The sequence below is a fragment of the Fomitiporia mediterranea genome, assembly GCF_000271605.1.
Source record: "Fomitiporia mediterranea MF3/22 unplaced genomic scaffold FOMMEscaffold_9, whole genome shotgun sequence".
Taxonomy (NCBI): domain Eukaryota; kingdom Fungi; phylum Basidiomycota; class Agaricomycetes; order Hymenochaetales; family Hymenochaetaceae; genus Fomitiporia; species Fomitiporia mediterranea.
The window spans coordinates 1,968,806-1,980,623 of NW_006760394.1; the positions used below are offsets into that span (position 1 = coordinate 1,968,806).

The 11,818-nt window shown below is 46.4% G+C and overlaps 4 protein-coding genes across 4 annotated transcripts; 2 read left to right on the forward strand and 2 right to left on the reverse strand.

Annotated features, from left to right (window-relative positions):
- Nucleotides 1-2,456: 2,456 nt before the first annotated feature.
- Nucleotides 2,457-4,337, forward strand: FOMMEDRAFT_159321 (uncharacterized protein; the record flags this gene model as incomplete). The annotated part of the gene is made up of 4 exons (XM_007269287.1): nucleotides 2,457-2,901; nucleotides 2,952-3,312; nucleotides 3,370-3,881; nucleotides 3,931-4,337. The coding sequence occupies 4 exons, from the start codon at nucleotides 2,457-2,459 to the stop codon at nucleotides 4,335-4,337; spliced, it is 1,725 nt and encodes a 574-aa protein (XP_007269349.1).
- Nucleotides 4,338-5,312: 975 nt separating this feature from the next.
- FOMMEDRAFT_169970 (uncharacterized protein) lies at nucleotides 5,313-5,731 on the reverse strand (the record flags this gene model as incomplete). Its single annotated transcript, XM_007269288.1, has 4 exons — nucleotides 5,313-5,419; nucleotides 5,482-5,499; nucleotides 5,557-5,637; nucleotides 5,708-5,731. The coding sequence occupies 4 exons, from the start codon at nucleotides 5,729-5,731 to the stop codon at nucleotides 5,336-5,338; spliced, it is 207 nt and encodes a 68-aa protein (XP_007269350.1). The 3' UTR covers nucleotides 5,313-5,335.
- Nucleotides 5,732-6,053: 322 nt separating this feature from the next.
- Nucleotides 6,054-9,055, forward strand: FOMMEDRAFT_91587 (uncharacterized protein; the record flags this gene model as incomplete). Its single annotated transcript, XM_007269289.1, has 5 exons — nucleotides 6,054-6,301; nucleotides 6,366-6,474; nucleotides 6,534-7,264; nucleotides 7,317-8,645; nucleotides 8,719-9,055. The coding sequence occupies 5 exons, from the start codon at nucleotides 6,054-6,056 to the stop codon at nucleotides 9,053-9,055; spliced, it is 2,754 nt and encodes a 917-aa protein (XP_007269351.1).
- Nucleotides 9,056-10,489: 1,434 nt separating this feature from the next.
- On the reverse strand, nucleotides 10,490-10,781 carry FOMMEDRAFT_159325 (uncharacterized protein; the record flags this gene model as incomplete). Its single annotated transcript, XM_007269290.1, has 2 exons — nucleotides 10,490-10,536; nucleotides 10,586-10,781. 2 exons carry the CDS (start codon nucleotides 10,779-10,781, stop codon nucleotides 10,490-10,492), a joined length of 243 nt encoding a protein of 80 aa, XP_007269352.1.
- Between the last annotated feature and the right edge of the window lie 1,037 nt (nucleotides 10,782-11,818).

Here is an 11,818-nt window from a genome sequence, read left to right on the forward strand (position 1 = left end):
GAAGAGACGTAGAAGAAGTGAGATTCTGGGAAGTATTTACGTATCGCGGGCGGTCAACTGGGACATGTGAAAACGAGACCTAACAATAGAGAAGCTAAGCTGTGTAAAATGGACAACGGTTTCGCTGAAAAGCGAAGTTCACAAAGAAAGACATTGTAAAAGGGGTGAGTACTGGGGAAAGTCATCAGCTAAATGTATTGCAATCGAATTCGGAGGAAGTTCCATATCCTGGAATGAACGAGAACGGGAAGCGATCCAGAAAGTTTCGAGACGTTCGAGAGGAACGCGATGTGACTCTCAGTCGAAGTTCTAGAGGGGAAAGAGGGTCTTGACTGTATGTGAACCTTAGGCGGGAGTGCCTGCGGATAAAATGCGTGTACGCAATGCTATCAAAGTGGCGTAACAGAAACACGAAAGCAAGTTACAGATGAACTACGAGATGCAAACTCTGTGAACGAGTGTGCAACGGCAAGAAGAAGGATGTGAGGAACGAGAGCTGAGAGAAGACTTTCCAGGCTAAGACGGTAGCGAACGGAAGTTTAGAGATGCGGCGGCAAGGTGTGTACATACTTCTGATGCTGGCCTGGCCAGTAGCAAACCACGTTTCTGGTGTGAGGATATAGCGGACGTCGGAAGTCCGCCACGTTGAGCCGAATATCGCTCCTATTTTGATGCGGACATCTATGTTAGGATGATAGAGAGAGTTTGGCTTCACATTACGGCAACTAATTAAAAGGAAAAGACTAGAGCACCGACGGTCACTTGTGCAGCGGGGTCGTATCGAAGCAAATTGACGCTTAACCAAAAGGATAGTCGTTGTACACAATGCCGTAGAAGGTCATGAATATCTCTTGTTTTCTAATCGTTAGAAAACTGACCAATGGGGAGACTTTCTAGGGTGAACAAATGTGAAAACTGTAGCCACAAAGCTGGTCAAGATAGGAATAAGCATTTCGCCGAGTATGGGGGATCCGTTCGGTGGAAGGGGGCCTCCAACGGTACTTCTAAGGTAGAGGGTGAAAACTGACCGTTGCCCCTGACATCCGGTCGCTTGGTATCGGCCGTGGTTGGTCCCGGCATCGACGGGCGGAGAAACACTGCTAAGTCACAGAGAGGACAGTGATGCTGTAACCTGATCATTTGCGCTGCAGAAATAGATTCGGGTCGGGGAAGCGTTGATGACAACCAAATTAATCAGAGGTGTGCCAGCATGCGCCAGATTTCAGGGCGTGGTAATCCAAGCTGCTATTCTAGGAAGACACTATAGTTAATTGGATCTACTGCGGTAGGCTGTAGAGAGAATAACAATGTAAACACATCAGACGGTGGCAGTGAGATGGAAGTCACCTCTCTTTCGATTCACACATGAGTCCGTTTAGCGTGCGTTAGAGAGATGCCAGGGGTAGCGTGCTGACCCACAAGACAGGATAAGCAAGTAAATATGAAAAGGTCCAGAAACTCTATGCTGAATCTGTGCTGCGTAGCTGTCATTACAATCAATAATGAAGGGGTAAGGAAGCTTTGAGCTCACCGGGAACTTTAGAAGAAAAGCTCGCCCTGTCATGGCCCGATGGCTATGAAGGAACGGCACATTGCGATTGATGCCTTAGCATTACGTTCCTACGAGCACACGGAGGATGTGGTAAATGTTGCATAAGGGGTCGGGAGAAGCGAGAAGCTTGAAGGACCAAATTGAATGGAGACAAAGTTATACGTGGCCACTGGAGGAAAGACAGTCCGGGATGCACGAGTACAAGCTAACAGCATGCCGACTCCCACTCGCGTGATTCCGAGTATCTTGCAGGAACCTGAAAGTTCAAGCTTGCCGAGATTCAGGCCTGGTCGGCGTGAAGAAAAGGATATCGCTTTGTCATTGCAACTTTTTCAGACGTAGCAGTAGTCAATGGAAGATTCACTGAGAAAGTTTGAAGTACATTTCCGTGCCGGAGTACTAGTGAGGGAAAATCCGGGACCCGGTCTATTTTAAAGGTTGCACATTTCAGTCGTTCGTGTCTTTCTTTCGCTAAAAATTTGGGGAACACCAATGCCTGACGTGTATACCTGAGAGCACATATATTTTGCGTTCCACAGCATTCGTGCAGTTCCATCCATTCAGAATCCGTGGTTCTCCATCATTCCAACATATGAAGAGAACGCGCTCACCATCCAGTTTCTCATGAAGAACGGAATTATGTCATATTATGTTGTCATCCGTTATCAATCCTAGAAAGCCAAGAAATTCTATGCCCAGTGCCGGATTGCTAGAGTCGGACAACATGAAAACGCTGCTAAAGGTGATGACGATGAAAAACAGAAGTACATTCAGTTACGAGAATGTGTTCCGGCCATCACGCGGCAGGCCGTGGGAATGGCTGCGTCAACCTTTGCAAATGCCGACTCCACAATGAGCTGGCTGACTGAGTAACCTGACTGACTCCTCTGCTCACAATATCAAGATGCCTCCAGCCTCTTATTGTATCAAACAGTTCAAACATGCAGAACGTGTTGAACCTGATCCCAATTCCAACCTTTCTGAAGATAGTCTTGCTGTACTCTATGACATTGTGTGGAAGAATCAAGATGAGGGTGCTCTGTTGTTTCACAAAGAGCCTGTGCAACGTGACGAGAGTAGGCTGAAGAACGTCGAAGTCCCAGAGTACATGACCGTCTTAAAATGGGAAGGCAGCGCGTCTTTTCTTGACGGACATGGGGTAACAGGGATCCTGGTCAGGGGCACATATTGTCGGTCGTTGTGGGCAATCGAGTCTGCTCTGTGGCCGCAGAGGGATACAACCATGGATGTTGACTCGGACACACAATACAACCCCTTCAAGACTAATGCGACATTTTCGAAATCAGAAAGTGTGGAGGGTATAATAGTGTCTGGTGGACCTGGTATTGGTGCGACCATTCACATTACCCTGCTGTGTTCCTGTTGACCATGACTTTAGGAAAGACCCTGTTTATGGTCTATGTTCTTGCACTCTGCCTCCTTGCTCGTCAACCTGTTGTCTGGCAGACGGATTCGAATCACGTACTTGTGTTTGTCGAGGAAGGAGTCTTTTTATGTCCGCTGCACTGGAATCTGCCACGGTACATTCCAGCCGAGGCTTTCTACCTAATTGACTGCAATCGGAATTGCTCTGGTGGTCCTGATCACAATCTTATTACCAGCCTCATCAAATCTGGGAAGGGCAAGCTCCTATATTTCGCATCCCTTCGTTACCAAAACATGGAGTTTACCGGGAAGGAGCCATTAGAGGTACAAACACTATTCATGGAACAGTGTACTCCAGAAGATCTCGTCTGTTGGTATGCTGTTGTCATTTGCTCTTTTGTGTATGTGGTAAATTAATGAGTTTTTGGTAGCCGACTCCTGTGGGACAAAGCGGTCTCAGAACAGCAGATTGAAGCGTTTATTAAGCTTTATGGCTGCTCTGCACGGAATACGTATTTATATGCCAGAAAATTGGCACAGTTTGAAGCGAGGATCGACTATCCCCTCAACAAACAGGTACTATTTGATGCTCTTGCTCAGACATCGGCCGCTTTGAAATCGCCCAGCAAGGAAGACCGCGATTCGCATGATATATTCTATATCGAACCCGACACTACAGATCCATGGACCTACACAATAAAGATACACACCAGACATATATATGATGTGCTCATGCAACGTTTGAGGACACTCGAGCGGCGAGCCGCTGCGGACCTGTTCAGAATGTTCTGCAGCAATGCAAAGTCAAGAGCTTGTGCTGGATTCATAATTGAAGACTGGGCCATTGGCAGACTTCGGCAAGGTGGTGAATGGCGCTTGAATACCATGGAGGTATCAGCAAGGAGGAAAAAAAACTCACATTGGCGTGATGTTGGAAACGGCGGTATGCGTTTTTTTCCGTATAGGGCATCATGGCACGGCAACTATTACAGACGAATGCGTTGATACTCCAAGTTTCTACCCAATCGACAAATTCTCTTATAATTCCAGTGATGATGGCAAGTCTGAGGCACTCCCGAAGGCAGATGGCATTGGCATACCTGTGAAGGCAAATCAACCCACTTTTGATCTGTTTGTCTGGCTTGCAGACGAGAAGCGAGCGATTATGGTTCAAGTGACCGTGTCTCCAAGCCACAGCATTGTCAAGGAGGGTTTGGCGCAGCTAAAGAAGGCTGGTGCAGAGCATCTCGACCTTATTGTGGTGACGCCTGCGTTGCAGGGAGAAAGCATGGATGTTTATACAGACAAGGACGACGAAAGCATGCTAGAACATGTATATCATCTTACCGTGACTGATGGAGACATGGAAGAGATTCCCGAAGCCGTTGTCAATTTGTAGTTAATCGATGTATGTATGATGCCCAAAGAAACTCATTTTTGCTCAACAGGAGTGTGGGACGGTCGAACGAGCTTAATGATAGGAAGTATAGCTCGCATTTCTCTTCAGATACAGAATCATACAGTTAAACCAAGGTCATCAAGACTTGTAGTAACCTACGATTCTGACGGCGAGTCGCATTCTGGCTACTAGTATGGTGAGGAAGAAGATGCTGAATTCAACTGTGCTGGAGGAAGTTTTTGCAATACTTAATTCGTAATTTCGTTTATGTTTGTTCGAACAACAACAATAATGACTAAATGAACAAGACGACAGTGCAGTCCGGTCACGCGTTGCGACTTGTCCTCCCATAATCCGGAAGAAACATGTCTTATTGAATTCTGTCCGAGATGACTTCTCTCTGCCCTCTGCTGTTTCCTCACGTTCACATTCACCACCATTGTGATTCAGTTGCTTTCATGACTGATGACCTGGTCCGAACTTCACAATACTTACGCTAAATGCTGTTTTCAGAGTTTATGCTCCCGGCAATACCCGATATTTATGTATGCCAACACGAGTAAAACAAAAAATGAAACTGACAAGCGCTTAGCGTACCAAAAGGCCATCATATTCCTGTACTAGAGTACGAGTGGAAACTGGCCAGTTTGCCACACTGAGGTTATCCACGTGGGTTACTCACGAGGATAACCACGAGGGGAACTGAAACAGGGAAAAATACTGTGGTGAACTGTATTAAGTAGCATATTAGTCGTTCAAAAAAACAGAAAAATGAGGGAATAAAGTACATAATTATGTTTGTACAAGTCCTCTCCCATTGAAATAAATCATCAACCGTTTGTTAGCCCTACCAGATTCTTGCATTTATTGAGGAAAATTACTATTTTGGGCATATTGCATAATATAGTTAGCTAATTCCCAACATGTTGAAAACGTTGGAAACTACCCTGCTAGTTTTCCACATGTGGGAAACCCTCAAAACAGTTTCCACTCGTACACTATCCTGTACCGTCCTTCCTCTGTCTGACAACGGGTATTCGAAGTGCTGCACATGCGCGGACATAATGAGGAGCAAAGGGGAACTGATAAACGATGGCATACATGACACAAGTATTTACATTCGTTGCTCAGAACCGCAACTTACAGATCGTACCACAGACGGCTAACGCCATAAGCGCGCGAAGTGGACAAGTTATACCGTGCAGATATCTGCACTTACCACGAGTGAATCGATAGTGATTTTCGAACTCAGCATCCCGTTGGTCCACTGTCGGATGCCAGAGCCCGCTGTTGTTTCTTCCTATGTTCGCTAGGGTATAACAACACAATCATCTGGCTTCGTCCTATACAGATCTGCAACTTTATCCCACCTCTTCTTTTTTAGTTTCATCCATGATGGCTGGAATCGGATACGCCGACATTTATGTGAGCCTTCAATGATTACGGCTTGCAGTCGTTTGTTTGTCCCGCCTGTTATTTGTCTGTATTTGTTGCGAGGCTGGTATGATCGACACATTAAGTTACGTATAAGTAGATCGAGTGGCATTTCTCGTCTTTAACACATTGTCTTCCTCCTACCCCACACTAGCCTTCAGATACATCATATATCCAGCGATACCTTTTCACTGTCCGACTCATTGGCGACACTGTTCCTCACACACTCTTACATTTCTAGCAAACACACTTCTAGCTTTCCTCCTCTTGTAAATTGCAGAAATGGACTACGATGCGTATGACGCAATCTTACACCATGTCTTCAAGCAGACTCAGGGGGATGCATGGTTCAAACCGTCAGAAGAGAACGCCTCTGCAGGTGTCTGTCTCCGTGTTCAGCCAGGCCACTTCCGTGTCTTCCCATACGAGAACCACTTCCTTGCACCCTTTGAAGCAGCCGTCCGTGTACTTAACCCTGTTGTCGCGGTTAAGATTCGCAGTGCATCCGTTCATGCTGCTCTTGCGACAACGTACGTACTTCAATAGGCTGTAAGCATCTTGACTGCCAAACGGCTGACAGTTCAATTATCGTAGTTCGAACGATGATGTTGCACTCTACGTCGATCAGAACACGCGTATCCAGATTCTCGAGAACATGAACTGCCTCTCATGCGCAGACAAAGAGCAGTGTGGTGCTTTCATCGTATGTGCCACACATTTTACTTGCTTTCCGCACATATACTGAGATGCACTTATTGTTAGCGTGACGAACGTGTACTTGTCATCTGGGCGGATATCCTTGACAACATTATACCCATTGCACGAGATTTTGAGGATAAGCTTGTGAAACTCGTTTGGCGTGTTCGTCCTCCTCTCTCCCCGTCCACCTCCGCAATAACAGCAGGCTCTATCGGCACGCCCTCCACCTCCCTGTCACAGCGAAATCTTAATGAGAAACGAAAGAGCGAAGATGACTCAGAAGAGCAGGAATCCATTGAAGTACAGCAGCGCGCCAAAGCCGCAGCTGATGCAAAGAGAGGCTTCTCATGGTTTGGCTGGCGTACTACCAAAGATAGGCACGGTTTGACAACGGGCGCCCGCACTGAAAAGATCGATATCGAGGCTGGTGACGACGTACCTGAGGCCCGACCGATTCGACTCTTCGCGCCAGTTTACGGTGGACTAGCCGCTGGCATGTCACTATTCTTCATTGGGCATGGCGTCAATATCCTCGTTCAAGAATGGATGCTTGATGGCAACAAGACACGCTTTGCCCTCCTTGGTACAGCACCATTCTTGTTTTGCGTTTCTCTCTCCTTCTCGTTACAGGTCGTCACGAATATCTCGTATTTGGTTGGCCCGGTTGCGCAGTACCATGAAAATAGCAAATATTATAGCGCTGTCGCGCCAAAGCCAAACAAGCAAGTCGACAACAATCTTCCGCATATTACTATTCAGATGCCTGTTTATAAAGAATCACTCAAGGAAACAATGTGCGTAACTTCTACCGGATTCGGATAATTGAGAAGCTAACGACATTTACAGCACTCCGTCTGTTGAATCGCTTAAGAAGGCCATGCAAACGTATGCACGCCAGGGTGGAACATCAAGCATCTTCATCAATGATGATGGGATGCAATTGATCAAGCCGGAGGATCGTGAGGCGCGTCTGGACTTCTATGCAAACCACGGTATTGGCTTTGTCGCTCGTCCGGCTCATGACAGTGCGAATCCCGATGGATTCAAACGTGCCGGGCGGTTCAAAAAAGCTAGTAACATGAACTTCGGTCTTTCTCTATCTTTGAAAATGGAGGCATGCATCAGGCGGTTGGAGACAGAGCTCGAGCAACGGCGCGTGGAGACTCGTGCTAGCAGATCTGCCAGTCGAGAGGACTTGCATACATTAGTTGGATATGACGATACTGAAGAGGGCGATGACGAAGAGAAGCTCGAAGAGCGTGCTTTGGAGATGGCGATAGAAGAGACATACGTTGAATCCGGGAATAGATTCAGGCCGTGGGCTTCGAATGCCCGTTCTTTACGTATTGGCGAAATCATCCTCATCGTGGATTCAGATACCGTGGTCCCTGAAGATTGCCTGCGCGACGCCGCTCGTGAACTTGCGGAGTGCCCTGAGGTCGCGATCATCCAGCACGGATCCGACGTTGTGCAGGTTGCACATCATTATTTCGAGAACGGAATGGCACATTTCACTCGACGTATCAATCGGTGCATCGCCATGGCATGCGCAAATGGAGAGGTTGCACCCTTTGTCGGTCACAATGCCTTCCTACGCTGGTCCGCTATCCAGGAAGCAGCATTTATTGATGAGGCCGATGCGAAACGGAAGATCTGGTCCGAGTCTAACGTGAGTGAGGATTTCGATATGGCGCTCCGTTTGCAGCTCAAGGGATACACAATCCGATGGTCGAGCTACAGTAACGGTGGATTCAAGGAGGGTGTCAGTTTGACATGCGACGATGAATTGAACAGATGGCAAAAATACGCGTACGGGGTCAATGAACTGATCTTCCACCCGTTCATCCATTGGTGGCGCAAAGGACCGATCACGAAGCAGCTGTACACATTTGTCTGGAGTGATGCGCCACTTCATTACAAGATTTCCTGTTTGAGCTACATGTTCAGTTACTACAGCATTGCAGCAGCCATTTCCTTCACTCTGGTTAACTACCTCATCCTCGGTTTCTCGCTGGAGATTGATAGCTATTACATGCACAATTTCGAGATCTGGCTCGCATGTGCGGTCGTATACTCTATATCTGGTAATATTGGTTTCACATTGCTCGAATATCGTCTAGGAACGAGAAGTCTGCTAGATGCGTTGGTAGAGAACTTGACTTGGGTGCCCTACTTGTAAGTGACATCTACCTACGACTTTTTTTAATCTGAAGTCATGTGACAGATTATTAATTTTATTTTTTTCTAGCTTTTTCTTCTTCGGCGGCCTCTCAGTGCATCTCGCACAGGCAATTCTTGCCCACCTGTTCTCATACAACATCACTTGGGGAGCAACGAAGAAGGAAGTTGAGCGATCCAACTTCTTCATCGAAGTACCCAAGATTCTACGCCGCTTCTGGCTCAGCATCGTTGTCTGTGGGCTGATCATGGCTGGGATGATTGTTTTAAGCACGAATGCAATTCCGGCGCAATGGCGTATTCCGGGCTCCGACTGGGCTGTTATCTTCCCACTGGCAGTTACTATTGGATGCCACTTGTTGTATCCGGTAGTTTTGAATCCGTCGCTGATGATCTTTAGCTACTGAAGCTCAGGTCTCCACGGCGCTAGTCACTTGCATATTTATGTATGTCTGACATCTTGGATATCGGCATCTTGGATTTACTGGTCTCTGTCCGAATATTCTGGCTTCTGGCGCTTTTGGTCCGTAATATATCTAGGAAACTATGGCATCCTCTTGTAATCACAACCGCAATGGTTCACGCCTCGTCGCATGAACAGACTAGACCAGACTCGATTATAAACGCACCTGTATTCTTCTTGATCTCCGTGTATGAAAACACAGTATGGACTTGGAGTGATGCCTACGCTTTTGGTACAAAGTATGATGAACAATGATAATATTTAAAGAGGATAACCTTAAGGTTTCTAAGATAAACGTGAAAGCCTGATATTTGCTTCTGTGCTACTATCGTCTTGTGCCGGCCGTTGTTGAGCTCGACATTGACTGATGGAGAAATCTGGTGAAGTTACCGGGAGACAGTGACGCTGTAACTTTGCTATTCGCTCCGGAAGTAGAATCGAGTCGAGGAAGCGTTGATGAATACCAGAATAACCAGACATTTGCTGGCGCTTTCTAATATTAGACCGTGTTAATCTAAGCGTGCTAGTTTGCAAAGCAAAGGTCGACGATGGACTCAATTGGTGCCATTGCGAAGGGCTTGATGAAATGTAACGATGCCAAATGCATCAGAGTATGACGAGAAGCTGGACGACACCTCTCTCGATAAAAGGGCCGGGGGTAAAGTCATGAGTCGAACAACACTGGAGAGCGTGCATTGTGAGGGCTGGAAGTGGGGTGTTTTGTATATGCCATGGCAATCAATACGGAACGGGTAAGGTACCGTCGAATTGACCGGATACTTTAGAAGAGATGTTCGCACACTCGCCCTGCCTTGGCTCGATGGTCGTAAAGGAGAGACAAATCGCAGTTGATGCTCTCACTGTGTGTTCCTCCAAGCACACGGCATTCGTGGTAAGAAACTCGACCTGACTTGGCTCGAAGGCTGTGATGGGACGGCACATTGCGAACGACGCCTTAACACTACGTTCTTACTATCACATGGGGAGTGTAGTAAGAACTGAGTAAAGGTCGGGAGAAGCAGGAAGCTTGAAGGATAAATTTGAATGGAGACAAACTTGTTCGAGGAACTGGAAGAAAGACAACCCGAGACGCACGAAGCTTCCACTTCTATACTTTGGTTATCTTACGACAACCAAAAGGTTCGACCATCCTGTGCGTTCCTCGGGCCTGCCGAGACTTAGACTTAGTCGGCGTGGGCAAAAACCAAGTTGTCATATAATCGCTGCATTTTTAAAATCTGGATAAATGAGCGGGAACTTGAAAGTGAGGAATGAACAAAGTACAAGACAACAATTCATCGCATAAAATTTTTCGAACTATTGTAAACCAGTCCCCTGTTGCCAAGAGACATCCTTGATTGGAGACGAGCAGGGATCATCAAGCATTCCGTGTACCTTCCTCGTTTGAGTCTGCCACTGGGAGCCCTGTGAAGGATCAGATTATCCATGGCAAAAGAGAAACAATGGGAAATACCTTCGGCAAATTCGACGTCGCTGAGTACTCTCGATCCGTGAGAGGTTCCTCGGTTCATTCCCCTCTCACCTGCCTCCTTTAGATTGATCAGAAGACGGCTTCCAAGGATGCAGAGAACGGTTGGATCTCCAGCTCTACCCAGAAGGCTCGCAACAAAGGGACTACCACCCCGAATCGGATAACTTATTATCTGCATCGCACAACAATATGCCACACTATAGCAGTTGGGTCAAATGATTATGCGCGAGTCCGAGTACTCCACTTACAATGCATAATACAGGACTTGATGTTCAATGAGGACTCTGACAATATGGAAGTTCTTGAAGCCGCAAAACGTCATCCAGTACTCTTTTGCTTTGAAGAGTACCAGGCAAAATAGAATTGTTTCATATGTGAGAGGACCAGTCCTATATCTCTTTAATAGGGCCAAGCTATTTAAAGTAATGTTAAGTGTATTGCTCACTATGAGATGATTGCCAGCAATGGTGGAATGTGCCTTTTTGTCCCGCATACGCCGAATCCCCGAGCGACGCGATCAAAGGTTACTGAAGTACGCTGCTTATCAACTCTCTTTTCACTTGGCTTATTAGTTGATCGGTGGCCTTACCCTCTGCAAATAAAGTAAAACGAATGTTAAGGCTGAAACAGATGGCTGCATTTATGACAAAAAGGGCTTTGAGACAAATCGAAAGTCTCCTATCTGTCGAGCTACGTTGAGAAATCGTCATGAGGACTAGCACACTTACTATTCTGGTATAGTGCCAATACGCGAATTTGAAGTATATCTATAAAAATAATCATATGGTGATAATATCCACTTGGTACATTAGAGGCGTAACTTACAGTCTATTAGAAGAATTATAATCAAGTCTAGTAGCTGTGTTACATTAGAATTGTAATGAAATACAATAATGGCTTACAGCAGATGCTACTAGTCCAATATGATGCCTGGCCTGATTATTAAGTCAATAGCTTTATGGCACATGGATGGTTAGGAGGTACTACACACAGCTATAGGGCGTAACTGTTAAGAAAGGGGAAAGAGAGGTTATGTGAGAGGCTTAGAGAGATCACACAAAGAGGGGGGATAGTGGACTCGGCTCGCTCTCTCGCGGCTTGCTTCATCGTCCGTTGATTAGTTAGTCTATATATAACTATGTAGGTATGTCTCAGATGTAGAATGTATGATGGAAGGTATTCCATCATCGTTCGTCATTGCTTGTAATGTAGTTT